Source organism: Trematosphaeria pertusa, assembly GCF_010094035.1.
Source record: "Trematosphaeria pertusa strain CBS 122368 unplaced genomic scaffold BU26scaffold_11, whole genome shotgun sequence".
Lineage (NCBI taxonomy): Eukaryota > Fungi > Ascomycota > Dothideomycetes > Pleosporales > Trematosphaeriaceae > Trematosphaeria > Trematosphaeria pertusa.
Genome location: NW_022987222.1, coordinates 155095 through 179256, shown reverse-complemented (window position 1 = coordinate 179256; position 24162 = coordinate 155095). Strand labels below are relative to the sequence as shown.

At 51.1% G+C, this 24162-nt stretch overlaps 8 protein-coding genes across 8 annotated transcripts; 3 read left to right on the top strand and 5 right to left on the bottom strand.

The window, feature by feature from the left end:
* Positions 1–2516: 2516 nt before the first annotated feature.
* Positions 2517–5747, bottom strand: BU26DRAFT_521378 (TPR-like protein). Its single transcript, XM_033829516.1, has 3 exons — positions 5141–5747; positions 4423–5018; positions 2517–4372 (listed from the first exon to the last, which is right to left on the bottom strand). Exons 1-3 carry the CDS (start codon positions 5721–5723, stop codon positions 2687–2689), a joined length of 2865 nt encoding a protein of 954 aa, XP_033680826.1. The 5' UTR covers positions 5724–5747; the 3' UTR covers positions 2517–2686.
* A 352-nt stretch (positions 5748–6099) lies between these two features.
* Positions 6100–9578, top strand: BU26DRAFT_552862 (kinase-like protein). The gene is made up of 5 exons (XM_033832172.1): positions 6100–6194; positions 6245–6292; positions 6351–7052; positions 7126–9172; positions 9223–9578. Exons 3-5 carry the CDS (start codon positions 6531–6533, stop codon positions 9534–9536), a joined length of 2883 nt encoding a protein of 960 aa, XP_033680825.1. The 5' UTR covers positions 6100–6194; positions 6245–6292; positions 6351–6530; the 3' UTR covers positions 9537–9578.
* Positions 9579–9601: 23 nt separating this feature from the next.
* On the bottom strand, positions 9602–11615 carry BU26DRAFT_57036 (uncharacterized protein). The gene is made up of 7 exons (XM_033834001.1): positions 11203–11615; positions 11118–11153; positions 11011–11045; positions 10409–10961; positions 10044–10358; positions 9797–9991; positions 9602–9741 (listed from the first exon to the last, which is right to left on the bottom strand). The coding sequence occupies exons 1-7, from the start codon at positions 11248–11250 to the stop codon at positions 9667–9669; spliced, it is 1257 nt and encodes a 418-aa protein (XP_033680824.1). The 5' UTR covers positions 11251–11615; the 3' UTR covers positions 9602–9666.
* A 1042-nt stretch (positions 11616–12657) lies between these two features.
* Positions 12658–15501, bottom strand: BU26DRAFT_488478 (uncharacterized protein). The gene is made up of 3 exons (XM_033825982.1): positions 15153–15501; positions 14136–15039; positions 12658–14077 (listed from the first exon to the last, which is right to left on the bottom strand). The coding sequence occupies exons 1-3, from the start codon at positions 15421–15423 to the stop codon at positions 12727–12729; spliced, it is 2526 nt and encodes an 841-aa protein (XP_033680823.1). The 5' UTR covers positions 15424–15501; the 3' UTR covers positions 12658–12726.
* A 212-nt stretch (positions 15502–15713) lies between these two features.
* BU26DRAFT_432071 (subtilisin-like protein) lies at positions 15714–18676 on the top strand (the record flags this gene model as incomplete). The annotated part of the gene is made up of 3 exons (XM_033823953.1): positions 15714–17617; positions 17676–18006; positions 18053–18676. 3 exons carry the CDS (start codon positions 15714–15716, stop codon positions 18674–18676), a joined length of 2859 nt encoding a protein of 952 aa, XP_033680822.1.
* An 18-nt stretch (positions 18677–18694) lies between these two features.
* BU26DRAFT_488470 (uncharacterized protein) lies at positions 18695–19710 on the bottom strand (the record flags this gene model as incomplete). The annotated part of the gene is made up of 2 exons (XM_033825981.1): positions 19382–19710; positions 18695–19301 (listed from the first exon to the last, which is right to left on the bottom strand). The coding sequence occupies exons 1-2, from the start codon at positions 19651–19653 to the stop codon at positions 18695–18697; spliced, it is 879 nt and encodes a 292-aa protein (XP_033680821.1). The 5' UTR covers positions 19654–19710.
* Positions 19711–19922: 212 nt separating this feature from the next.
* Positions 19923–22023, bottom strand: BU26DRAFT_521373 (uncharacterized protein). The gene has a single exon (XM_033829515.1). It carries the CDS (start codon positions 21858–21860, stop codon positions 20133–20135), a length of 1728 nt encoding a protein of 575 aa, XP_033680820.1. The 5' UTR covers positions 21861–22023; the 3' UTR covers positions 19923–20132.
* Positions 22024–22693: 670 nt separating this feature from the next.
* On the top strand, positions 22694–23741 carry BU26DRAFT_488467 (uncharacterized protein). Its single transcript, XM_033825980.1, has 4 exons — positions 22694–22912; positions 22966–23262; positions 23319–23492; positions 23549–23741. The coding sequence occupies exons 1-4, from the start codon at positions 22798–22800 to the stop codon at positions 23605–23607; spliced, it is 645 nt and encodes a 214-aa protein (XP_033680819.1). The 5' UTR covers positions 22694–22797; the 3' UTR covers positions 23608–23741.
* Positions 23742–24162: the final 421 nt, after the last annotated feature.

Here is a 24162-nt window from a genome sequence, read left to right as displayed (position 1 = left end):
TGTGAAAGATATGATGGCTGCGGTTTGTGGACTGGGAAAGATAAGGTGCGAGAGGAGTGGTCCATGGGGGGTCTTTCTTCTTGTTGCTTGCGGAAGGAAGGAGGGAGGGACGGCATAACGAAAAAGCGACTCGTGAAAGCCTTCATGTCTGCTGTCTGTGGACTGGGCTGGGAAACGACAAATTGGAGGAGGAGGGGTGCATGGGAGATCTTTCTTCTTCTCGCGAAAGTCATAACGAAAATGTTTGGCGAGGTGTGTTTCATGGCGCTCTGTCGCACTTTGAGGGGTTGCGTCTGAGTGTTCTTGGGGGATTGGTTGGTTGGACGGGGAAGGAAGGATGGGCTCTCGGTTGGGTGGGGTATATAAACCTCTTCGTCACCGTGATAGCTTTGAAGCACACGTCCGCAACTCTCTCTTCGCTCAAAACAGACTTTCCGCTACTACATGGCCTTGTTTCGCTGTCGCTCGTCGTTCTAAATCAAGTGGAGAGACGCGTATGAGTCTCCGCTGGAGATTATCCGTTCCAAAAGTACGGACTGTTCCCAGAAGCGAAGGTTAAAAGAACTTATGGATGAGGACATGGCTTGGAGCTCCTCTCTCTCTCCCTTCAAACTCCTATGTCTGCGGGGATGGACGGGAGTGAGGATTTGACTGCTGCGTTGTTTAGCTGGCTACTCCTGCGTGCTCTGCATGGGGGTATTTAAATCTCCTCTTCCCCTTCCCTCCCCTCACTCACTTTTAAATACGCACTTGCCACTACTATTATCCGAATCGCTCTACACGACTTGTCATGAACTCTTCTCGCTGCGCTGGGTCTAGAGTCACCAATGACGAGGAGTCATGTTTTTGGTCTAGAGCGTATGATGGATATGTGCAGATGGAGTTTTTCGAGAAGAGGAGAGTTCGAGACTTCAAAAACGAGGAGAAGAATTCCATGGCCTGAGTGGAAACATGGCTATAGGGACACCATGGTGTCTGCTCGCTGCTCGCTGCTCTTGCTCCAAAATCCTCGATTACTCCATTCATGGTTCTTGGATCACGGCGCATATAACGGACAAGTACGGACGGACTCTTTCTGGGAAGAGGCAAATCCGAGACTGTACAATCGAATGAGCAAAATCGCCATTGCCTCAGGAGAATCCAAAACTTACCACTCATCATCTAAACACGATGTACACGGCGAACATGTGTGTCCGCTCACCGCTCTGGTTCCAAAATTCTCACGCAAAACGCTCACATGTGTTCGCGTATCAAAACACGAAGACGATCGCGTTATGGAGGTTCCTGGAACGTGGATCCAGCATTTTAAAATCTGTCGAGGACGAACTCATGTCCTGGAGATGAAAAAGCATGCGAAGCTTTCGATGGGAGGGGGGATTCCGCGGTGTACAAAGGAAAATACAATGCCGTGCATGCTGCGGATTGCTTGGACTTGAAAGGGCATGAAGTAAACCTATATGTGCGCTGCTCGGAGCGGAGCTGGGATGTTGGACGTCTAGAAGTTTTCTGCACATGGGATTATGGATTACGGGGAGCAATTTTTACCTCACCTCGCCTCGCCTCGCCTCGCTAGAATTACTCTGAATAACGGCTTATGACTGTTGCGTCACTAAACAGTGGGTCGAATCGCAGCATGTCTCCTTCCCTGCTTCGGATTCGCACATTGATCTTCTAAGATCCAGTGTTCGAGCAGAACGCTTCTTGATACCGGGACTCGAGGGTTTGATGTTCAAAAGACGCATCTGCATCATCGTATGGCGCGCGTTTCCTGCCTCACCGAAATCACCTGGCGCAGGGCTCATGGCATTCGAACGTCTGATGGAGCAGCGAATGTCTCCTGCTGTCCTGAGGAATTGAAAATAGAGACGCTAGGGATCCGGTGCAGGAGTATCGAATGTCATCGTAATCGGCCACCTTCACATCATAGCCCATGGTAGACAGGATGAGCTGATGGGTAGAAGATACCACTAAAACGAAGTATTCATGGGCATGAGTTCTCCTAAATCACACAACTGACAAGAGCATAGATTCTGTGGCTTCGGCAATCCACTACTGGATCCTGCTATGGTTTTCTTTGTCCTGCGTAGGGCGTATTAGAAAGATTGGGAGATGTGTCTATGGATTGACTGACTGGGAAAGTCGGTGATGGGAATCGTGCTTGGAAGAGATTGTGGAGTTGCGGACTAAAATCGCACCGAAGTCCTTCTTATGAATGGTTGCGGGGACACCTTTCAGACTACTCAAACTACTAAGCTGCAGATATATAGAGTTAGAAATCACGATGTTCAACGCACGGAAGAGTTTGGGGGATGGCTTCGGTCGAGCGCAAAATTGGAGTAAATGATGATGTTTCTTTGGGAGGCGAGATTGGATTGCCCAACTCCGACGAAAAATGTTTTTGCATTGGGCTATGCATTATCGAAGTGCTTAAGAACAAGAGGACCCGGAAGGCATATGGATTGCTCGGCCCTGGCATATCGTTAGGAAGAGTGCTTCTCTGAAGCCGCCGGGTTGACCCCATCCGTTGCCCGGCTTGTGTGGTAGGATCTTGAGGCTAAGAGAAAGGCTGTCTGTGGACCTGATCGCGTGGTTTTCGTAGGAGTCTATATGAACACTGGAGGAAGATGAAGTAACGGAGTGAACTCGAGGGCCACTACGAAAATTGACTCAATTCTTGAGGAATGCACTAGACCCCTCCATCCGAGTCCTCAGCCCTTTGCGCTTCCAGAAAGTGATTAAATTCCTCCTGTGATTCTCCCACTTTTCCCTGATCATGTAGTACACTTACTAAGGCTCCCAACGCATCATAGGTATCGGAATGATCATAGCCGAGCTTGGAGATCCGTGTACGTAGAACGGTGCGTAATAGATTCTCGGCTTCAGAGAACCTATGCCATACCCTTAAAATGTGACCAACGTAGGCCATGGATTCTAGAGTGAAGATATGGGTTTCCCCCAACTGAGCTTTCCTAAGCTGTAAAACTTTTTCGTGCAAATCCATTGCTTCTTGGAGACGGCCTTGGTGGACATAGTTTTGAGCGAGATTGCTGATACTCGTGGATATGATGGGGTTGTTGGGCTCGAATAGTCTTTCTCTGCGGAGAAGGACGTCACGCCACACCTCTTCTGCTTCCTCATACCGCTCTGTCCTCTCTAAGACTAGAGCCAAGTTGTTTCTCGATATGAGCGTCGCTGAATGGTCATGGCCTTGTACCTTTTCACCCATCGCCAGCGCCTCTCGTGTCAGCTCTTCGGCCTCTTGGTACCTTTTCATGTCAATGTAGAGGTTACCAAGGTTACTAACGGAAGCTATGGTGTCGAGATGCTCGTCCCCAAGGGTACGTCTGCTGAGTTCCAGATCTTCGCGGAAGAGTTCCTCGGCCCGTTCATATGACTCCATTTCCTGCAAGGCCGAGGCTAGGTTGCTGATGCTGACTTGAGTCTGCGGGTGTTCATTTCCCAGAACGTCCCTCCGTCCCCGCAACGCGCGTTCGTTCCAGTCTACCGCGTCATCTAACCGGCCCATGTCTTGCACAATCGAGGCCAAGTTGGCCATACTTTCGTAGACATCGGGGTGCCTCTCTCCTAGTACTCTCATACGGCCTTCTAAATCTCGGAGTGCCATCGACTCGGCCTCTTCATACTCCCCAAGCGCTTGCAAGACGACGCTAAGTTGTCGCGCACTCTCCAACGACTCCAAGTGATTGGGACCTAAAAGATGGGTCCGTCGTTCTAAAGCTTCTTGATGCAACGTCTTTGACTCACTGAATATATCGTTCTGCTCCAGAATGTTTGCCAGAACATTGATGCAACGCAGGGTCTCTTGATGGTCCGGTCCGAAACGTCTCGTGTACCCTCCCAATGTTTGCCTGACTGTCTGCTCCGCTTCAGGAAAGCGCCCTTGATCAATCAACAGCCTGGCCAGGATCATGCGCAAGTTCAGAACTCCGGCATGATCAGACCCTAACGCCGCTGAGAGATCACTGATCTCTCGGTTGTATTCTTCTTCGACTAGCTGTAGAGAAGGCTCATGACGATACTCCAACCCATACTCAAGGCTCTGCAAATTTCCGTTTCGGACGAGCTGGGAAATGCTCTCGTTCTTGTAACTGATATCTTGCTCGGCTTTCAGCGCGGATATGGTGGAGGAAAGCAGGCCCATTGACATTCCGGACACCGTGAGCCACTTCTGAGCGTCCGTTTCATTCCGCGGGCAACCAAATCCGATAGAGTAACAGACGGCTAACTGGAACGCAGCATTTCTCCGGATTTCCACATGGACCACATGCTCAGCGCGCTCTTCCAGGCCGTCTCTGATGAGCCGACGTAGTCGATAGTGGGACAGCACCAGCTGTAAGAAGTCGGAGGTGATCTAGGCCCGGCATGTTAGTTACCGAAAGCTCGCTAATGTGATCGACTTACTCTGAAGTCTCTCGGCGGCGCCGTGGGAACATGCTGAACCGAACTACCTGCGTGTACGTCCATAGAAGGATGAGCCCAGGGCTGGCCTTCGGAGGCTTCCCGCGATGTGATGAACACTACAGATCGCGCGAGCCCATCTTGCATGAATGCAGCTTCGAAGAAGGACTGCCAAGCCTCCCGCTCGGTTTCAGCCATGCTTCCCTCAATGCTGACCATTCGAGTAGCAATTCGGACCACCTGTCCGTCTTTCTTCCACTGCTGGACAAGATTAATTCCGTGTTCGGAGAAGAACAGTTCTTCATCGCCTGTGCCATATTCGGCATTTAGCTTGTCGCCAAACAGCAACCATAGACAGAGCAAGCCTAGGGAGTATGCATCAGCCCCTTTTGCTTCATCAAACGACCAAATGCGTGCGTGGTGCACGACTTCTGGAGCGTTCCACGGCCGAGACACGGGTAAGGCTGCGGAGCCATCTTGCGCGAGGACTAGGGACGAGTATCCAAAATCTGAGACTCGAGGGAACGGCGATCCGTCTTCATCCTTGAAGGCAAGGACATTTTGTGGCTTTATGTCTCCATGTATAATGTCTTTCTGTGCTGTTAGCGACGTCCGTTCGGGGTCCACGGGCACGTCCAGTGATCGATCGGGTCCATAGGTTGGTGACTCAAAACGAGAAAAATCAATCAATCGATTAATTGATCGATCGGGTCGGACTTACTGGCTTTATGGAGAGAGATCACAGCGTCAATGACGTCGCTCGCAAAAGACATCCGGTCCGCCAAACTCATCGCCTGGCCTTCTTCACTTGCCATGAACTCGCGCGAATCTCCGTATTCTGCTCGCTTGAAAACAAGCACCGGCCGTAAAGACTTATCGGACACTGAAGGGTCCCAGCACACGCCCTCTAGATCCAACAAATTCCTGTGACGTCGGACGGCTGGATGCCGCAAGATTGTGGCTTCACGAACGAGCCAGCCGTAAAGGGCATCCTCGTCGACCGAAGTATAGTGGGACAGCGGGCGCTTGAAGGCAAAGCTCATCTGCAAATTGACGAGCGACTGTCGGACCTCTGCCGTGGCACCTTTGCCGAGAACGTCGAGAGCATCTTGCCAGGTGATGGCAAGAAAATCTACGTCGTTTTGTTGCGCCGCCTCGAGAAAAGACAAGAAATCGTACCGCGGGCGGCCTTGCCTAGCACTCTTCCGGATTTCCGAAGTGAAGAAATCATTTCCCCCGAAAAGAGTGGAAGAGGCTCCTCCGGCGGGCGGGCCCTGATATGATAACGAGTATGGCTCCTGCATGATGCAAGCAGTCCTTCTGAGAACTCTGTGGGTGCTACCTGTTTAGCGCGCGTATCACTGAATTTTATAGACTGCATTCGCCTCGGCCTGCCGCTGCCGGTGCGCAACGATTGCAGGAGTTTGACAGCCCCTCACCGGTGAAGGACTCCGGTGAAGGACTCATGGACATGCTCAGGGGTGCTTTCAGCCTCGTACCATCGGTGGGGGCTTGTATGACGTGGCTAGCTTTTCATGGGTAGAGCAGGCTGGGGTAGAAAGCCAATCGCCGCCGTCCAACACGAAGCCACGCGCATGTCGTTGGATATGCACTTCGCCCCGCATTGGCTTAGACTTCAGGCACCCGCACCACCGGCGTCTCTCCACTCCCTAGGTATGCCTTCCACCACGATTTTCCTCGACACGCGTTATGTGCAAAGAAACGAGCTCTTGCAATTACTGAACATCCTATTCCCGGCCCGGTACACAGTAAGGGTGCGCAAAACTATCGTGGCGAGAGAAAATGGTCCGCTAATTTGTGCTAGGAAGAGGAGCATAACATGGTCATCACTGCCCCACGCGACTTCACCACCGTATTTGCCCTACTCCAACCATTCGCACTTCAATTATACTAACGTGATATCAATACAGGCTGAGCGCGAATCCGTTATGCAAGAGCAGAATGCACCGGTGAATTGACGTTCTCCGATAGTTTACGGCACGTACATACCTACCTAGGTACCTAGGGAACTTGAAGAGCCCCTTATCTCCTGCTCTTCGGACTTGGAACTGTACTAGGGACGATGCTCGCTGGTGAACCAACCCTTTGTCATGGATTCAGCATTGGATAGAGTCCACAAGGCTCTAGGAGAAGAGCAAAGAAAGAACAACATAATGCGCGGTTATCTACGGAACCCTGATGCAATATCGGCAATCTTGACTCATGAAATAGTGCGCGGCATTATGATCGAGGCAGGAGTCCAAGCTCACAGAATTCCAAGTGCAGTAGCGATCGTACGCGAACAAATGCCCCTAATCTTCGCAGTTCTCATAGATATGCGCAAGCCACAAGGTATCGAAGATTTTATCGAAGGAGGCATCGTCGACGCCAAACTACCCCTTGAGCTTACTGCCATTCCCTCCAATATGGTCGATCGGAAGGCTTTCTATGATGCCCAATGGAAATTCACTCCGTACAGGTTGACGAGAGGTTCTCATCGTCATATCCGACGCGAATACCCACTGCCGATTGCGAAGGAGGAGCGTCTTACCCATTTGGACGGCAGCTTCGGAATGATCTCAAGCATACGACTAGCCCCAGAGCTTGACGAGCTGTCTCCACCACATCAAAAGGTAAGTCGCGAAAACCTACGTTCGACAGACTCAGTCATGTGTTTATGGGTTGCTATAGCTGAAACATCTCTAGGGCAGTGTCTTGATCATAAAGCGCATGATGCCAGCATCTACGAAGACGGGCAACACCGATGACCAGTTCCAGAATGAAGTCAACTGCCTCCAAATTCTTCGAATGCTCAAAAGTGCAAACATAGTGGAGCTATTGTGTTCATTCACCTACATGGACCATTGCTGTTTGGTCTTTCCTCTGCTTCCTATGAATCTCTCGGAGTTTTTGAAGCGGGAAGAGCGGTTCGGGGACTTTGTGCACGACCTCACGTTCTATCATGCTCTGCAAGGCCTCTCCTCGGCTCTCGATGCAGTGCATAACGTGAAATTGAGCCCGCATAATCACGACGCGGAACTGCACCGAATAGGTTACCATCATGACATAAGGCCTGCCAATATCCTCGTCAGTCAACACACCTTTCTGTTGGCTGACTTCGGACTTGCGAGGATCAAAGATGTTGAAGAAAACTCAAAGACATATTTCAAAGAGACCAAAGGAGATTATTTTGCGCCGGAGTGCCAGGGAATCGACTTCACCAACCAGTTTGTCGGTCGCCCCATCGACATATGGGCTTTAGGGTGCATGATCGTTGATATCACTACCTATTTAAAGTGCGGTCCTATTGGGCTCCGGGAAGCAATAGAAAGAAGGGGGGTTGAGGTTCTACCTGGCTGGACAAACTTCCGGTTCTATCACGATGGAGACTTGAGGCCGGCGGTAAAAGCCCATATGGACGACCTAGTACGGGAAGACACTGACGTGGGAGAGAGCGAAGGGTTACTACACGTCGCGAAACTGATGTTGGAAATCAATCCTACAGCGCGCATTCGCTCTGCAGACGTGTTAAGTCATCTCTCCTACATCACCACGAGGGCTTGCTTTTATGCCGCTACGAAAGCCGTCAAGGAGTACCTCGTCCACCTCGAAAAGGAGCCCTCTGGTGGGCCGTCAAAGTTGGATACGCGGTTTGCTCTCGCAAAACTGAGCGCTTGGGGAGATCTACTAGGCTTCCGTCACGAGAAGATACGGAGCCGTGATTTTGACACTGCTGTTCGCGCACTGGATGGAAGCGAATATGTGATGCAAGCCGACCTTCGAAACATCGAATCCCAATACGCGCTTGCCCAGAGCCAACGCCCTTCGCCGGGAGCAACTGCAGACCCCGACCCACATTTTGAGCTGGAGGAAAATTTCGGCAAAGTGGTGCAGCGATTGGTACAACGTATAAACGAGAGGTCCCAACGACTTCTTGAATCAATGTGGGAACGTCAGTTGCTTGGTGCTGGAAACCTGGAAAGCACCTCACGTTACGGAAAAGCTTTCGGGGAGACTGACCCTCGTCTTCAGAGACTGGAAGCGATGGCAGAAATGAAGAAGCTTCAATCCGCCTTCTTCAACTTGACGACCCTGGAACCGTCCTATGAAAACCTCCTCATTAAAGAACACTACCTGAAAAAGGAGTGGGAGGTCGATGGCCATTGCTTTGCTCGTCTGGCGCTATCTGGAAATGAGGAAGACGAGGTCTTGGTGGAAAGGATCCCTTACAGTGCCAACTGGAAGAATCAGTCCGCTTATGAGAGGATCGTCCGAATAGGTTCTCTCGCCAAGCTTCTTGCGGACGAGCAGCGACCTCCTAGCTTCCGTACCCTCCGATGCCGTGGTTTCATCCTGTCGGATTCTGAAGGAGCATACAAATTTCTCTTCGAGTTCCCCAGCTCAGATGCCAAGCGTGCCCTCACCCCGAAAACTTTGCTCAAGCTTCTTAGTACGAGCCTTCATCATGGTTGGAAGCCTGAGCTCCAGCAACGGATCCGCCTCGCCCAAGGACTCGTCAACGCTGTGCACACCCTGCATACTGTTAATTGGCTTCACAAGGATCTCCGTTCGCTCAGCGTGATCTTCTTTCCGACAGCTTATGAGAAGCTCGAGGACATCGGCTTCTCAGAATTCTACCTAGTCAACTTCCGTACCAGCCGCCCAGATGGCATAATATGGACTACGGATGGACCAGATCCCAACGGCGACTCCCGATATCACCACCCCGACTATTTTGAAGAGGGATGCATAGGTACGTGTTTGTTGCTTCGAAATGAGATACTCTACTAATGTAGCTAGAAGATGGAAGTCGTTATTGCAAGGCGTACGATATATATAGCCTCGGCATTCTACTTCTGGAGATTGCGGCTTGGAAACCGATAAGGTCGTTCCACGAGCGGCATGTCGGCGAATCTCCCCGCGCATTCCGTAGGATACTGCTGGATAAATATGCGCCTAGAATTGCTAGGGAGGTAGGGCCGAGGTATCAGGAGATTGCCCAGCGGTGTTTAAATGGTTATTTCGACAATGATGTGGATGAGGAGACCGCAGATAAGGGTGCCACACTATTCTACAAAGATGCAGTAGAGCCAATGTTGGAAATCTTTGTGGGGTAGGTCGAAACATGTTTAGACATTCAAATTGCACTTTGGTTCGATGGCTAGCTACACTTACGCTCCCAAAGTTTCGCGGCAAGGATGGTGAGTACAGTGAGGCTGCAAGTGAGCAAAATATAGATTCCGATCATCATCCCATAGCTTCCTGCACGACCTTCGCCATTCGAAATGGGATGAACAAGCTCCGAACTGAACACAGACTATGCTATGTGAGTTGAGACTTCCGACTATATAGAGATTAGGGAAAGGCCAACACTCACGGATACCAAAGTTGCCGGAAGATACACTAGCGCGATCATGCTGATCGTCTTCATAGTCTTGGAGTCTCGCCGGGTTTGATCAGCAATGTAAACTATGAGCTTGTTCTCGTTCGAGGTGGTCCGAGCGATGTCTTTCATTGACGTATTGAGATCGTACGCCATGTGGGTCTGGCGAAACTCGAGGATCTTGGTAGTCTAGGCGTCGTTAGAGACGATATCGCTTGATTAAGCTGCGGAAGCTATTCACCAGAAGATCGAGGCTCTGGGTGGACTCAAGTAAGCCGAATGCTTTCGCCGCGTGCATCTTGAGCACGCTGATGTGCTGTGTCAATTCGAGTATCAACTCTCTGTTTCGGTCACTGTCCGTTTCGAAGCTGCCTTCCTGGCAATAGCACTCCCTCGCGTGATCCATCAGAGATTCAGTAGTTGAAATGCAGGACCCGAGTAGCAGATGCACACGCCGGATCTTATTGCGCAGAATTTCGAGCCTTTGACTTTGCTGGAAGTCGAGCGGTAGGCCCTTTAGGTCCCGATCAATACGCGTGAAGCAAGAGACGTTCCTCTGACCTGGACATAAGTAATACTCGCGCAGCTTTGGCAGACAATACTTACCATCTTGGATACAAGATCACTCAGGTAATTGATATACCATCTCCACTCGCTTGCACAGTAGCGGTGGATGAGTACGTGTATTAGCAGCGGAGAAAGCGGTCTCCCTTCTCTTTTCAATCTTGCTCTAAGGGATTTTGGTAGCTGTACGAAAACCCACGAACACGTTCTGCGCTCGTAACTGTACGAATGATATACGGCTGCTTGCCTAAATGACCATGGATCCGTAAGACCGTCTCGTCCATGGCGCTCGACAAAGCGAACGTTGTAACAGATATCTACACACGTCAACGGTCTTAGAGGCATAGAAGTTGTTGCAGACAGAAAACACAGGGTCTTACCTGAACGTTTCAAACCTCCATTGCCGCCCTTTTGGGTAATTGAGGCCTTCTGGCAATGGCATGTAGTGAAATATTCGTCGTCATCTGCTGTTCTGACTCCAAAAGCGGACAGAATCTCCGCAAACCGGGGCATAATGTGCAAATTAAGGCATAGTTGGCGAAATAGGCTGAATGAGATATTCAATCGGCTCCAAGTATGCGCTTGTGATATGAAGCTGAAGTAGGTTCAACAACCACATACTATATGAGAAGGCTTGAACCTACAACATCCATTGACTATCATCCGTGCTCTGGTACGCCTATCCCCAGTGGTTAGTAGCCCTCTGCTCATAGGATCCCAAAGGCTCGTACCGTCAAGATGGGATCGCTACCAGTGTCGCTACAACCAGCGATGCTTTTTCCGAGTCCTATATGATCTCAGCTAAGGGAGCTAGAGACGGTGCAGAAAAGGCGGACGGAAATCTTGTGATGGTTCTCCGGAACTTGTTTTGCGGACTTCGACATCTACGCTGGATGCTTCAGAAGTGAAGATTTGATCACGTCTCCAGTAGAGAGACTTCTGCGCATCGCCCGCGGCGGCACTTCCCGTGTTTGGTATATGTTCGCTCAGCCAAGGGCCAAAGAGATCGTCATGAGAGTGTAGGTTAGCATCTGCCGGGTGTGAATTTCCACGTGATTGGACTTACTGCCATCGCCCCAGAGCCTAATCAGTGAGAGTTATGATAAAAGGTGAATAAACTTTGACCGATACAGGGAAAGCTGTTTTATACTGAATACCTAGCCCCCACTTCGTCCAGCCTCGGGCATCAATGTCACCTTCCGGTCAAGGTGATTGCTAATTTTAGCCTCATCAGGCGGTGACCAGTAAATAATAAACGCATCTGGTAAGCGTGGTGTCTCTCGTTCCTCCAACTGTCGTTTCACCTCGTATTAGGCTTGAACGCTTAACGCAGAATCCCCGTCCTCTAGAGATCGTTTCTAGCGCTTTACCCTATTAGGACAAGCGCAGTTAGGCTTTCGGGAGTTTCCAAGATTCGACGTAAAGCTTGGAAAGCGGACTGTGTGAACGTCACTTAGATGAACAAATGAGTAGGGGATCCAGAGCAGCTCGCTGGCTCGTCGATGAGAACGGCACTGGAAGCATCTGTTTCGCTGCTGCCACACGTGGAATGGCGTCATTCGCCAACGGCCCCACTTCTTGAGGCTCACAACTCGTCCTTCCCTCTCCGGAAGGCAAGCCACGCTTCCGTTAATCCATTCCTCTTACTGCGTATAAACGCGACAGTATTCTAATACATATCTTCCTACTAGCGTATCCCTAGCGCAATCCTAGACGCTTCCCTCTCGAGTTCCTCTCAAGCTCTCGTAGCAGAGACCAGTACCTTTTTTAGCCAATCCTCTATGCTCTTTAGGCGCTCTTTCTCGCGGTGTATGTGTCTCGCCGCCTCTGTGCGTTTACGCCACGCACGACCTATGTCGTCCTGCCGTCCTTCAAAATCACACATCACTCTGTTGCAGATCCGGTGCTCGATTGGAACGAAGCATTGGTGGGTGTCAGTCCTCCTAAATCACACAACTGACAAGAGCACGGATTCTGCGGCTTCGGGAATCTGAGACTGGATTCTGATATGGTTTCCTTGTCCTGCGTAGGGCGTATTAGAAAGACTGCAAGATGTGCCCATGGACTGACTGACGAGGAAAGCCGTTGCCCGCAATCACACTTCGAAGAGATGATGTGGAGCTGAGGACCAAGATAGCAACCGAATCCTTCCTATCACTGGTTCCGGGGACAACGTTCGGATTACTCAAATCAAGCTTGCCCCATTACATGGCACCGGGAATCGCGAATCTGGCGTTACGGAATGACTTGGAGAGGCTTGGTCGAGCTCAAATTTAGTGCATGCTATGGTAGTTCTATGGGAGGCAGGATTGTCCAATTCCTTTAGGGGGTATTCTGCATTGAAGAATTGCCGACGCTACCTAGCTCCCAGTATTATATGGACTATCCTTGAAACCCTTTGGCTTCGAAAGACTTGAAAGATACGGAGAAAACCGAGAAAAAAAGGACAGATCGTGATCGGGAAATGTCGGACCAAGACGCTTTTCAACGGGGATGCCGACGTAGAAAAGTTCCTCGAGTAGCGCTTCGAGGCTGGTTCCAAAATCGTGGTATTCCAAACGCCGCCGTATATCCCGTGTTTCCCCTGGATCCCAGCTCAGCTCTGATTTTAGGACACGGTACATGGGACAGCGACGCGAGCGGATCGGTTTCCAGGTATCCTTAACCGCCGGATGTTTTAATAAATTCCGAAGGATTCGATTGTAGTTCCAGCACGAAGGGCTTGAATCTTCAAGATCTCGCATATGGTGAGCGACGTGGTCACACCGCTGCACCCAATCGTTCAGGAGAACACGGCAGTTTTCGAACCCGCAGGCGTAGGCTTTTTGCGTCTGGACGATGTCCATGTGGTATCTGGGGTCGAAATTTGGATGAGTGTGACCGTGCCTCATCAACTCCTCCACGTTACGCGCAAAGACTTCAGCGCAGTCGGGAAATGCACAGCGACATCTTTGTCCATGTTCATGGTAATTTTGCTCATGTCTCTTCCAGTCCTGCTTGGTTTTGAAACTTGAGACCTCGTTACCCTCCAAACAGAAGGTACAGAAAAAAGGGCGCGAGGCTGTCAGCCAAGAACCATAGTGTTGGAAAATGGGTAGCGAGAATTTTGTCGTAAGTTCTTTGCTCGTCGAACCGGAACTCGACTCTTGCTCTGGAGTGTCGATGGTAGCAGTAACATTCTCGTCCCCCTGTTGGATTGGGGCAGTGCCACCAACAACACCCGATGTTTCGGCTGCGAATAGGGCACTCCGGCTAGTCGTACGACTTGTCGGTCTTGTAGTCGTGTTAATGATGTGCTTTCCATCTCCGGAAAACCCCTCCATTGCATCTTCGTGATATGCTGGGAGCGATTCGAGAGCAAGGGACTGCAAGTGGCCTATAATATGATCTTCCAAGCTACTGCCAGTCTGTTCCAATCCACATAGTGGACAGGAGGGAAACAACGGTCCTATAGTTCGTGCGGTCCTTGAGGCAAGCGCGTGAACCTGGGCGTCAGTGAAGGAGCCTTTGTGCCTTGTTTTCAGATGATCTTCGTATTCGGCACTGCTACTGAATAGTTGGATCCCATGAGATTTCGACTGGCAGCGCCATCGTAGACTGTGTCCTCGCATATGGCTTAGCCAGTCCTTGCTATGTCGGTAGAGCTCTTCCGGATTTTCGCAGTCTTCGAAAAGGCAAACGTAGGCATCAAGGTCGTTGATGACGTGCGCGCTAGAGAAGGGTTGTCAGTGAGCGCAGTTGAAATGCTATATACCTCATTGTTACGTACCGCCATTGTTTCTCTTCCAGAACATCTTCAGGCGCGAGTACGTAGAGGCAAAAAGGACAAACAAGCTCTTGCATTTCCCCTTCATAGTCCTCCCAGTCCCTTTTTAAGGTTCTCTCGAACTCCCTATTGGCTTCTGAGATCCTTTCGAGTACCTCAGCATTGGAATCGTAACTGTGTTGGCCAGCAAAGCTTGAGGGCATTCCGATGGCCTCAAGTTGAGCAACGTGCTCCTGCTGGCGTGTCTCTACTAGCTTTTGGTATTTCTGTCTCGCGTATGCCCCTGGTGCAGGAGGAAATACGAGATCATGGTGGTTCTCCAAAAACACGGTCCTCGAGACTGATGCCACTGAAGGACTCGAAGCTTCCTTGAGCTTAGCGGCTGTCGGGGTTGTGGCGGTTAATGTTGTCGATTGCACAATGCTTTGGCTGATATGAGTGGCCATTGAGGGCTTTGATACGTCCGATGCTTCTGTTGGCATGGGGGCCGACATGGAACTTTGTAGTCCGGGAGGAAGCTTGATGGCGGGTTGCGTTACGCTTGTGGTGGGTCTGGTGGGCGCTTTTCCATAATGGATCGTGGTATACAAGATTCGTTTCCATCTGAGTAACATGGTCGCAACGAGTCGTTCCTTGATGGCATTACTGATGCCGGGGAATTGGTCTTGTATGTTGCGTGCGAACAGCTCTCGAACCGTTTGTTCGATGTTATTCCCTTCATCGTCCTGCAACACGAATGTCTTGGCTGTGTGGGAATTCTGCGCATCTTTGCTGGCTTTACGAATGGTATTCATGAGCCGAAAGAGGAGCGTTGTCTCATCAGCCACCTTGCGGACCATCGTACCGAAATCGGCACCGGGATCATTGTGGGCACCGATGGTTGCGAGAGAAGAAAGGCAGACATAACCTGCGTTGGTGTCAAGGATGCTCTTTCTCACCCGCTCGGGATTTTGCGGCTTGGTCGGCTACTATGATTGTATCCGGACCGGTAACCACAATGACTGAGCTAGAGGTACTTACAGGCATGAAGGCGATCCTGAAGTGTTTCCAGGAGGCCTATGATTACCGCCTGTACACCGGGCACGCCCTGGAGACGATGCTCAAGTGATGCTCGCGGGGTTGCAAACACGCCGGCATTGGTGACCCAGAGAGAGAACCGAGCTAACTGATCTTCAACTAACGAGATGTTACGCGGATGTCCGGTTCCAGTTAATTTAAGGCAGTCTTTGAACGAAACGAGGCATCGACATGTTGCGTCGGCGATAAGCGCCGGGGCGGGGTCGCGCGGCATGATTTATGGAAGAAGGAATAATATGGCCCTGACAAATGAGTATTTCTGGGGACCGTACCGCATTTCTATCGCAAAACGATGTGTGAGAAGAGGTTTATCTAGTGCATGTGTGCAGATGCGATGAAACACGAGGCGCACGGGCCAACTCTCAGCCGCACGCGCCTGGGGCCACTCGATTTCACTTGCCATCACCAACACCTGGTCACCCAACCCCAAGGGGAACTCTTTTCTTTGTCTTGACGGTCCATATCGATGCGCTCCCCCGGCCGTCTTCAATGAGCGTCGCCATCATGAGCCGTACCTCACGAAACCGGCCTGGTGCGGAGATACACGAACTCCTTCCCCCGAACATCAAACACGGCCACCTATGTCCAGTTCATGGCAATGATACCTGCTCTATCTCTCTGGCTTTAGATTGGTCCCAGACATTCCGGGAGATGGCTGAGGTTCTCCGCCGAAATGAGATAGTGCCTGAACTTAGGGACTTTTACCTGCATTTGATGGCGTATTGCCTCCTGATAAAAGACCATGCTAGCCGCATCAGATGTGCGTTTGGTGCAGGCCGCCAACTCATGCATACGTTCTTGGATCAATTCGAATCCGTTGTGGCAGCAGCAGTGTTGGATGAACGCAGTGTTTTCCGGACGTCAGTTGACTTCCCCCGACTCCAGAAACTCGACCAACTCTGGAAGCAGATACAAGCCGATGACGAGACAACAAAACTGAAGTTTCTACAACGCTACCTGGATTTTGGAACTACTTCGAGCCGACATCAAGAGCTCTTGGCGTCTCTTGAGAGATTGGAAGAGGAGATGAGGAAAGAACATCCGGACAAGGACCTTTTTGCACCAGCGGATGACTGCACACCCAAACTTCACCGAGACGAATCGCCGCACTCTGTGTGGAGTGCCGCTTGCTCACTGTCTAGAGCCTTGGCATCTTGCAAAAGCTGCACATGCCACTCAGAGCAAGACCTCGGCGTGACAATGCGTCTATCCACATATCGAAGAGCGCTTCCCGAGATGGAACATGATTTCGAGATGTTTCTCTCTCTCTCGAAACGGTGGCAAGAAGCACATGTGCGCATTGTGGAGGGGTCGGAGGTGCGGACGGATTCGGATTCGCCAATGAAGGTCAAAATGCTGTGCCAGCCGTTGCAGAAGATCCAGTCGGCGCCCCCAAAATTTCTCAATCTGAAAGTCGAAAGAGACGAACTCTGGAAACTGCGATCGAAGAATAAGGGTTACATGATCGACAAAAAGAAACCCCCTGTTTCACTCCGGGAACTCCTCACCGATGGCTCTCCTCCCTTGACTACGAAAACAAAACGCATTCTCGCTGTCTTGCTCAGCTACGCTGTCCTCCACTTCCACGGAACATCATGGCTCCCGCGCAATTGGAGCTCTTCAAATGTCCTCTTTTTCCACACAATTTCCGCTGAAATTCCTTTAAGACCATACATAGAGGCGCAGATCGAACAGGGAAGTTCATGTGCTGATACCTCGGGTAATCACTCTGGTGGCCAACAGGAGCACACATCGGTTGATCTCGACGACCTTGATCCGGATGACATTGTATTTCACTCCTGTCAATCGCTTGTCGCTTTGGCGGTCATGCTACTGGAACTCTACATGGGTATGCCATTTCGGACACTAGCCAAGCGGCATGATATCGAGCCGCTGGACGAAAATGATGATGGCGTATCATTCACCACCGCAGTATATGTGTTCGAACAATGCCTCCCCGAAATTGAGGAAAACACTTTATACAGACATGCCTTGAAGAACTGTTGGGATCCATCTCTTTGGGATGACAACGATGGCAATAAGCTCGACAGCCAAACATTAAGGACGAACATGTATGAATACGTTGTCGCACCACTGGAAAAAGAATTATGCCAAGCTTATAGTTCTATTTCAATGGATGAGCTCGATAGCCTCGCACAAGGGCTCGATCTCAATTGCTGGGGACAAGCAATACGGGATCCCCAAGCTGAACCCCAGTCCTTCATTAGAGAAGATTTCGAACTCAAAGTCCTCGATTACAACTCAAGGTCATCCGGCATCTATCGCAACTCGCTTCGGCACGGCGTTTCACCGCAAAACTCCGGCCAAGGGAATTTCAACGCGCGAAACTACAAAAGTGCTGAGTTTTTCGACGATGAATCAGTCTCCGAAGAGCATACCCGAGAAGAGTAGGTGCTTCTCACCGCTTATGTTTCTGATGCAAGCCTACTGACTGTATGATTCCAGGTGCACTAGATATCGAGCTTGGAAAGAAGACTTCGAAGCGGTATACGAAAAGTTCATTACGAGCGCACAACGTACCTCTTCACATCCACCCATCAAAATCGCAGTCCTCGATACTGGAGTGGATTCTAACCATCCGGATATAATGGCGCGCAAAGAACAGATCAAGGACACCCATAATTGGGTTGATGTGTGCTATGCAGCGTTGATCCCCGATTACAATGGCCATGGTACTCATGTTACCGGCATTGTCCTTGACTATGCACCGGACGCAGAAGTATACATAGCAAAGATCGCCGACCACGAGCTTGCTGATGCGGGGATTATAGCGAAGGTACCGGCACAACAAGCGATATACAGTCTTTAGCTGATATGTATAGGCCATCGAAAAAGCCGTGCGCGAATGGAGGGTCGATATTATTTCCATGTCCTTTGGGTTTTCAACCCGAAATATCCCCGGATACGATGACATCGAGATTGCTATCAAAGAAGCGCACTCCAAAGACGTTCTCTTGCTTGCGGCTGCTTCGAATGGTGGCGCCAACCATGACAGAACATGGCCAGCCCGCGATGACCACGTTCTTTGCATCCATTCAACAGATTCGAAAGGAAATCGATCGAAATTCAGCCCTACCGCGGTTCACGACAACGTCAATTTTGCAACAGTAGGCGAAGCCATCGAGTCAGCCTGGCCGTTTCAGCTGTGCGGGCCAGGTGAAAAGTTCGTCAAGTACAAGTCCGGAACGTCGTTTGCCACGCCGATAGCCGCTGGAATCGCCATCTTTCTACTGCAGTATGCTAGGTTGTATTTGGGTGACACTCATCTGGCTAGACTGAAACGACATTCGGGCATGAAGTCTGTATTAAGGAAGATGGCGAGCAAGGCTGAAGCTTCCAGGAATCGGGATGATTACAGCTACCTCGCACTGAGCTTGCATCCTGACAATTTGTTCGGAAAGAACGAGGATTTCATAAAGGCTACTATTGAAGAGTCACTCAGCTGAATCCGAATCGAGGATGGATTAGCTCCGACGTTCCGTGGCTTTCACCGAAAATGGAGATGCTAGGTTCCAGATCCAAGAGGTAGCAAGAAGACCACAGTTAACCGCATCGTATCCTTCCATCAACTCCACAGCCTTATACCCCTCCTCTGGTGCCGCCCCCTCTTCTTCCACTATTGTGATTTCAACCCCCGAGAGCTTCGCCTCTTCTCCGTTATCAAGCATAGCACCTTTTGCATACGGCTTCTCGCTCTGCACCGTTCCCGTCTTCTGAACCCGGACTCTGCTTACCCTGAACGCGAACACAAAGTCACCACTCCATTCCCAAGATGTTTCCTTATCGCTCGCTTCCGCCAGCTCTATCTGCGGTCCGCCACTGACAGGTACCATCCCGCCACTCCAAACAGTTCCGTCCACCTCCAATCCAATCGCACCCCCTCTGACCTGGGACGTGGCTGTTCGAGCCTGTGCGCCGCTTACAACCTTGACCCCTGTAATTATGTAGACCGGCTTGCGATAGCGTGCTTTCTCTAGGTAGCGGCGAACAGGCCCGGCTTCGGCGCACTTCCGAACGTACGCATCCGTGGGGATAAACTGGCTGGTCTCTATGCGATCGAAGCTAAATGAGCTCGCATCGGTACATGAAGTCAGTGCCGGAAGTTCATTTTCGATCGAAAGCGGGGATGCGCAGAGCAATCGAAACCTTACCTGTTCTCCCTACTCAGACCCGCATCGGCCCCGAAGCCGAGGAAGCTGAGAAACGTGGTAAGGATGGAAAATCCACCCGACCTCAGCTTTTCCTTCGAGTATTGCACTGTCGATTTGGTGGAGGAGAATACGTCGGTTTCGCTGGGGCTGAGCAGCGCGAGGGGCCGTTCGGGGGTATCGATAGTCGCGAGAACGGCGCCGAGTTTGATGGGTCCGGTCGGCGGATAGTCCCATGTTGGCGCGAAGTAATATAGCGCCTTTTGGTTTGCCATGGGTCGAAGTGAAATTAGTTATCTCGGTGGGTTACTAGTGCGCGTTTTTGGCGGCGGTTGAATGTTTGTCGCAGTGTGGTCCTGCGAGGAGACCGGTGAGCCGAAAGAAGGAAAGTGTTGCCGAATATGGTTACTCCTTCACGTGACCTGGTCTGTATATATAGCCATATTTCTCGTATTCTCAATCAATCAACTCATGTCTCAATACTTGCCAATTCACCTGAAAGAAAGGCTTTGCGACAGAGGGCATAGCCACCACTAGTAACAATGCATGTACCTATGTCTTCGGGATACGCTACGTCCTATCTCGCTATGCCCATATCTTTTCTCATTGGACGGTTCCCATGTGAGATTCCCACAACTCAGCGGCGGAATGTTGCCCACAAGCCTTCCGACTATGCTGGAGGTGGTGGGCTGGGGCGCTGGCCTTTTCTGACTAGTCCCCCTAAATGGTTTCATGGCATTGTCGTCCGGGGAACTCACAACTCATCTCTCTCTCCCCGGAAGGCAAGCCACGCTTCCGTCAATCCATTTCTCTCACTTCGTATAAACGCGACAGTATTCCGATACATATCTTCCCACCAGCGTATCCCCAGCGCAATCCTGGACGCTTCCCTCTCGAGTTCCTCTCGAGCTCTCGTAGCAGAGACCGGTACCTTTTTCAGCCAATCCTCTATGCTTTTTAGGCGCTCTTTCTCACGGTGTATGTGTCTCGCCGCCTCTGTGCGTTTACGCCACGCACGATCTATGTCGGTGTCTCCCGGGAGTAGGCTGCCCCTGGGGCGGGTCTTGGAGCAGTGCTCATGCGCATCCCCTCGCGCCTGGGCGGCTGCTTCCTTTATCCACTCCCACTGTTTGTGCTGCCAGTTATGAACGTTTCCACGCCGCTTGTTGGCTTCATTTTCGTCATCGGAACACAGCTGTCCTTTCTTGGCCGCTATGTCGTGATGGAGCTGCAGGCACTCTTGTAATAGCCTCCGCCTTGCCAGGTCCTCTGCTCTTTCTAAACTGCGGTACTCCCATAGTATGTAGTCATCGGGTTTGACGCACACGCTGTCCGGACACCATCGTTGGACGGTCCATTTCGCTGATCGTAGGTCCTGTTCGTAGTGCCCCAGGCATAGTTCTGCGTCTTGGAGCTCCCAGCCCAGCAGCCATGTCTCGTTCTCGTCGCCGGCTTCGTTTAACTTCTCCCGTATAAGGGCGAGTTCTTGCTGAGTGTAGGGTATTTGGCCGGTTTCTCCGGGCCGGCCTTCAAGCTCATCGATGCGCAGGACTGCCTGCTCTGCCATACCGTGGATTGGGAGTCGGTTTATTGACCACTCGTTGGAAGGATTGTGCCGAAAGCGGGTCATGTCGACATTGAATTGGTCCGCGTCAAAATGATCCGGCCAGCCATTCTTCTCAATGAACTCCCGGATCTTATCGCCAGGTACGCCATCGTCGTGTCCACCGCGCGCCGTCTCCCATGGTATCCACTCCAACACGCGATAGCGTCTTACAATCTCCCTCAGAAAATCTGGCGCATCAAATGAGGGAAGCTGCTCCTTGTGGTCGAGAGGGTCCTCATCCAGATTCACCGGCACCCGTTTCTTTGTATCTAGAAGGCCTATTCTTTTCGTCCGCGTCTCATGTAGTAGCACATACGGCCCATCCGCCATCTTTGTCAACGCTAGGTTGCTCGGCATCATATGTAGGACATCCACCGGCTCATCCTGCAACTCCTCCTCTTGCCTGTAGTCGACGAACTTAGAACCAAATAGCCAGTGTGCGTCATCGACCTCCAGCTTGTCGACGTACGGCATGAGTTCCATGAGCCGCTGCACTGATGGATCCCGGGGTATATGAGAAGTGCAGTCGGGATGGTTGATGCCACTGGAGTCTAGCATCTTGCATCTGGGGAGGGGGCGTGTGATTGGCTTGATGTGGGTGGAGTTGATAGCGTGGGGACCGCGTTTGATGGATGTATGGGGGATGAACGTGAAGTTTGCGAGGATGGTATATATTTCATCTAGAAGGGAGGCGATTTCTTGGAGATGGGCTTCGCTAGGCCCAAGATGTTCGTCGTCGATTGTGCTGGGAGGCGAGAGGGGAGCCTGGTGCGATGGAGGTGCTGTCCACACACGTGGGAGATTGAGCAGCGAAACGAGGATCAAGAGTAGAGGGCTCCATCGTCGAAAGGCATGCCGGGGCTTAGATGAAGCCATTGCTTCCCGGTCACGCACGTTAGTTCTTCGTAAGCTTCGGTTGTCGGGGGATTCATTTGCGACGCGATCTCGGTGCAGGAGGAGTTGACCCTCGAATGTGGCCTACCATGACGTCTCTTAGGTGGGTGTTTGCAAACCGGCAGCGTTTTCGACTTGGGTCCTGTACATCTTCGTGTTGATGAGGCTGAGCAGCCTTGGGAGGAATGAGGTGCCCAGGTGGCGATCGTACACTAGGCCTGATTGGGACGCCATAAGCGAACCATGAGCCGCGAGCCGTCCTCTCTCTCCTACTTTTAATGCACACTAACTTCGCTGCTCCTGCGAATATACTGCACAACATGAGAGCTCTATCTGAAACTCCGCTGTGTATAATGCAAACCCCAATCAGGAACCACTTTGGCCCCAGCAAGCCGTCCCTTGCAGAAACACGACCGCAGGATTCTCGATCGGCCCCCTCAATCTCCCAACACATCATGCGATCTACTGGCCGCAACATTTTGCACAGCCCAGCGACGAAACAATCTGACGACATGCAACTTCCCCAGATTCCTTAATCAGAAATGAGGCGAGGTTTGTTCATCCTCCAACACCGAAGGGGCGGCTGAAGATCCGTGCACTGCCATGTGCGCTGGTGCTAAAGATACCTGAATGTGGGAATGGAGGATTCTTTGCTGTCACAAAGTACGAGGAGATGGAATTAAGGGTTTGTGGGGAGACCAAGGCAGACTGCGACCTACCGATGATGAATCGGATGTGTGTGTGCTTTTGTGCGGGATGGATCTGAGGGTATATAATCACCTCTAGATCCCTTTCGTTGATTAACACCTAAGGCAATTCCGTTTGACTGCATCTCATATCTCCTTCAATCCCGAAGTCACTCATTCTCGTCTTCTTCTCCCTCAATCATCTCTGACACGCCCTCATTCATACTATCAAGATGCAGTACCAAACCCTTGCCCTAGCAGCTCTTCTCGCATGCGCCACCGCACTCCCCTCTCTCCAGAAGCGCGACCAACAAACCTGGGACGAAAACGGCAACCTCAAACTGACCTGTGCGTAATACAACTCCCTCCACTACTGATCTCGCAGCTAACCCACCACCCAGTCTCGAAAGACACCGTCATGCTCGGCGACGTCACCATCGACGACATCTTCGCCAAGCTGGGAGAAGTCTGCCACGAGTCCGGCCAGTGCGAAACCAACGACATCGAACTCGACGGCATCATCTGGTCCAGCAACGACCAGACCGAGATCAAGGTCACCCTGGGCCCGGACGGCGAGTACCCGACGTGGATACGGAACGGACTGTTGGATGGGTTGAAGGCGGCGGTCCAGACGGTGGCGAAGTGTGAGGAGACGACGTATCATAATAGCTGCGGGTTTTCGCCGTATTACTGTCCCGGTAAGTCTTACGGAGTGTTGTGTACACGGAGAGAGTGCTAATGTGTTTGCTCGTAGCCAAGGACTCCAAACACATGCAGTGCGAAGTGCCGAAGTACTGGGGGATCAACTTTCAGGCTAAGGGCGAGGAGAATGCTGCTCCGCCTAACTTGGCTACCAATATGAAGGTGGAGAGGGTTGGCGCGTCGCCGCTCTGCGAGGATATCTTGACGGGATTGGGCGCTGTTGCTGGTAAGCGGTTGATCCACCAAGCTATCTATGAAGTATGTGCTAACGAAAGGATTCAGGTGCTGTTCATGGCGTCGGCGGCGGTATCTTTACGCTGCTTACTTTTGCTTGCCAGTAGTTTTAGATGTTTGTCGCGTTGAAGCGTGCGGTTTTGGATTGGCGCGGAACTTCCCCTTGTGGGTATATCTTCTTGTAGTTACCTTCTTGCTATACATTTACTATCCGCATGGGATACCAGACTCATTTCTATCGAAACAGTCCTGCAAGCAATGCTGTGGAACCTGCCATACGGACGGAATAGCGGAGGATCAGCCTGATGCTGTTTACAGCACTCTAGACCTAAATCGGCGCCGAGAGTTATATGGTCTGCAAGCCTCTACGCACTTATGCCTAGGTAGGAGTCTACAGGGCCAAGGAGGATCACTCTTACTCCTGCGGCCCGTCGCGGATTAGTCATTCACATCCTCGTGTCCTAGTTAGTATGCTCTACCGCGATTAAAATAGTGCATTTGCTTCTGCAGCTTTATAGTTCTAAGAAGAATAAGAAAGTGCGATAGTGTTAGTACGGAGGGCGTAGGAAGATATGTATAAAGGTTTGCGCTCTGTTAAGGCTAGTTCTTTACTCTCTTCTATTCGAATTACTTGTCTATTTACGCACCTATTCTGTCCACCT

Coding starts and splice junctions, on each gene's coding strand:
- BU26DRAFT_521378 (XM_033829516.1), bottom strand. CDS start 5,723: ATGCAGGAGCCATACTCGTTATCATATCAGGGCCCGCCCGCCGGAGGA. Junction 5,019..5,140: donor GATCTCTCTCCATAAAGCCA/GTAAGTCCGACC, acceptor CGTCGCTAACAG/CACAGAAAGACATTATACAT. Junction 4,373..4,422: donor CGCCGCCGAGAGACTTCAGA/GTAAGTCGATCA, acceptor TGCCGGGCCTAG/ATCACCTCCGACTTCTTACA.
- BU26DRAFT_552862 (XM_033832172.1), top strand. CDS start 6,531: ATGGATTCAGCATTGGATAGAGTCCACAAGGCTCTAGGAGAAGAGCAA. Junction 7,053..7,125: donor TGTCTCCACCACATCAAAAG/GTAAGTCGCGAA, acceptor AAACATCTCTAG/GGCAGTGTCTTGATCATAAA. Junction 9,173..9,222: donor TTTTGAAGAGGGATGCATAG/GTACGTGTTTGT, acceptor TGTAGCTAGAAG/ATGGAAGTCGTTATTGCAAG.
- BU26DRAFT_57036 (XM_033834001.1), bottom strand. CDS start 11,250: ATGTCGAAGTCCGCAAAACAAGTTCCGGAGAACCATCACAAGATTTCC. Junction 11,046..11,117: donor CGCTGGTTGTAGCGACACTG/GTAGCGATCCCA, acceptor CACTGGGGATAG/GCGTACCAGAGCACGGATGA. Junction 9,742..9,796: donor TTCCGGCAACTTTGGTATCC/GTGAGTGTTGGC, acceptor CAACTCACATAG/CATAGTCTGTGTTCAGTTCG.
- BU26DRAFT_488478 (XM_033825982.1), bottom strand. CDS start 15,423: ATGCCGCGCGACCCCGCCCCGGCGCTTATCGCCGACGCAACATGTCGA. Junction 15,040..15,152: donor TCAGGATCGCCTTCATGCCT/GTAAGTACCTCT, acceptor ACACCAACGCAG/GTTATGTCTGCCTTTCTTCT. Junction 14,078..14,135: donor CTGGAAGAGAAACAATGGCG/GTACGTAACAAT, acceptor ACCCTTCTCTAG/CGCGCACGTCATCAACGACC.
- BU26DRAFT_521373 (XM_033829515.1), bottom strand. CDS start 21,860: ATGGCTTCATCTAAGCCCCGGCATGCCTTTCGACGATGGAGCCCTCTA.
- BU26DRAFT_488467 (XM_033825980.1), top strand. CDS start 22,798: ATGCAGTACCAAACCCTTGCCCTAGCAGCTCTTCTCGCATGCGCCACC. Junction 23,263..23,318: donor TTCGCCGTATTACTGTCCCG/GTAAGTCTTACG, acceptor GTTTGCTCGTAG/CCAAGGACTCCAAACACATG. Junction 23,493..23,548: donor GGGATTGGGCGCTGTTGCTG/GTAAGCGGTTGA, acceptor GAAAGGATTCAG/GTGCTGTTCATGGCGTCGGC.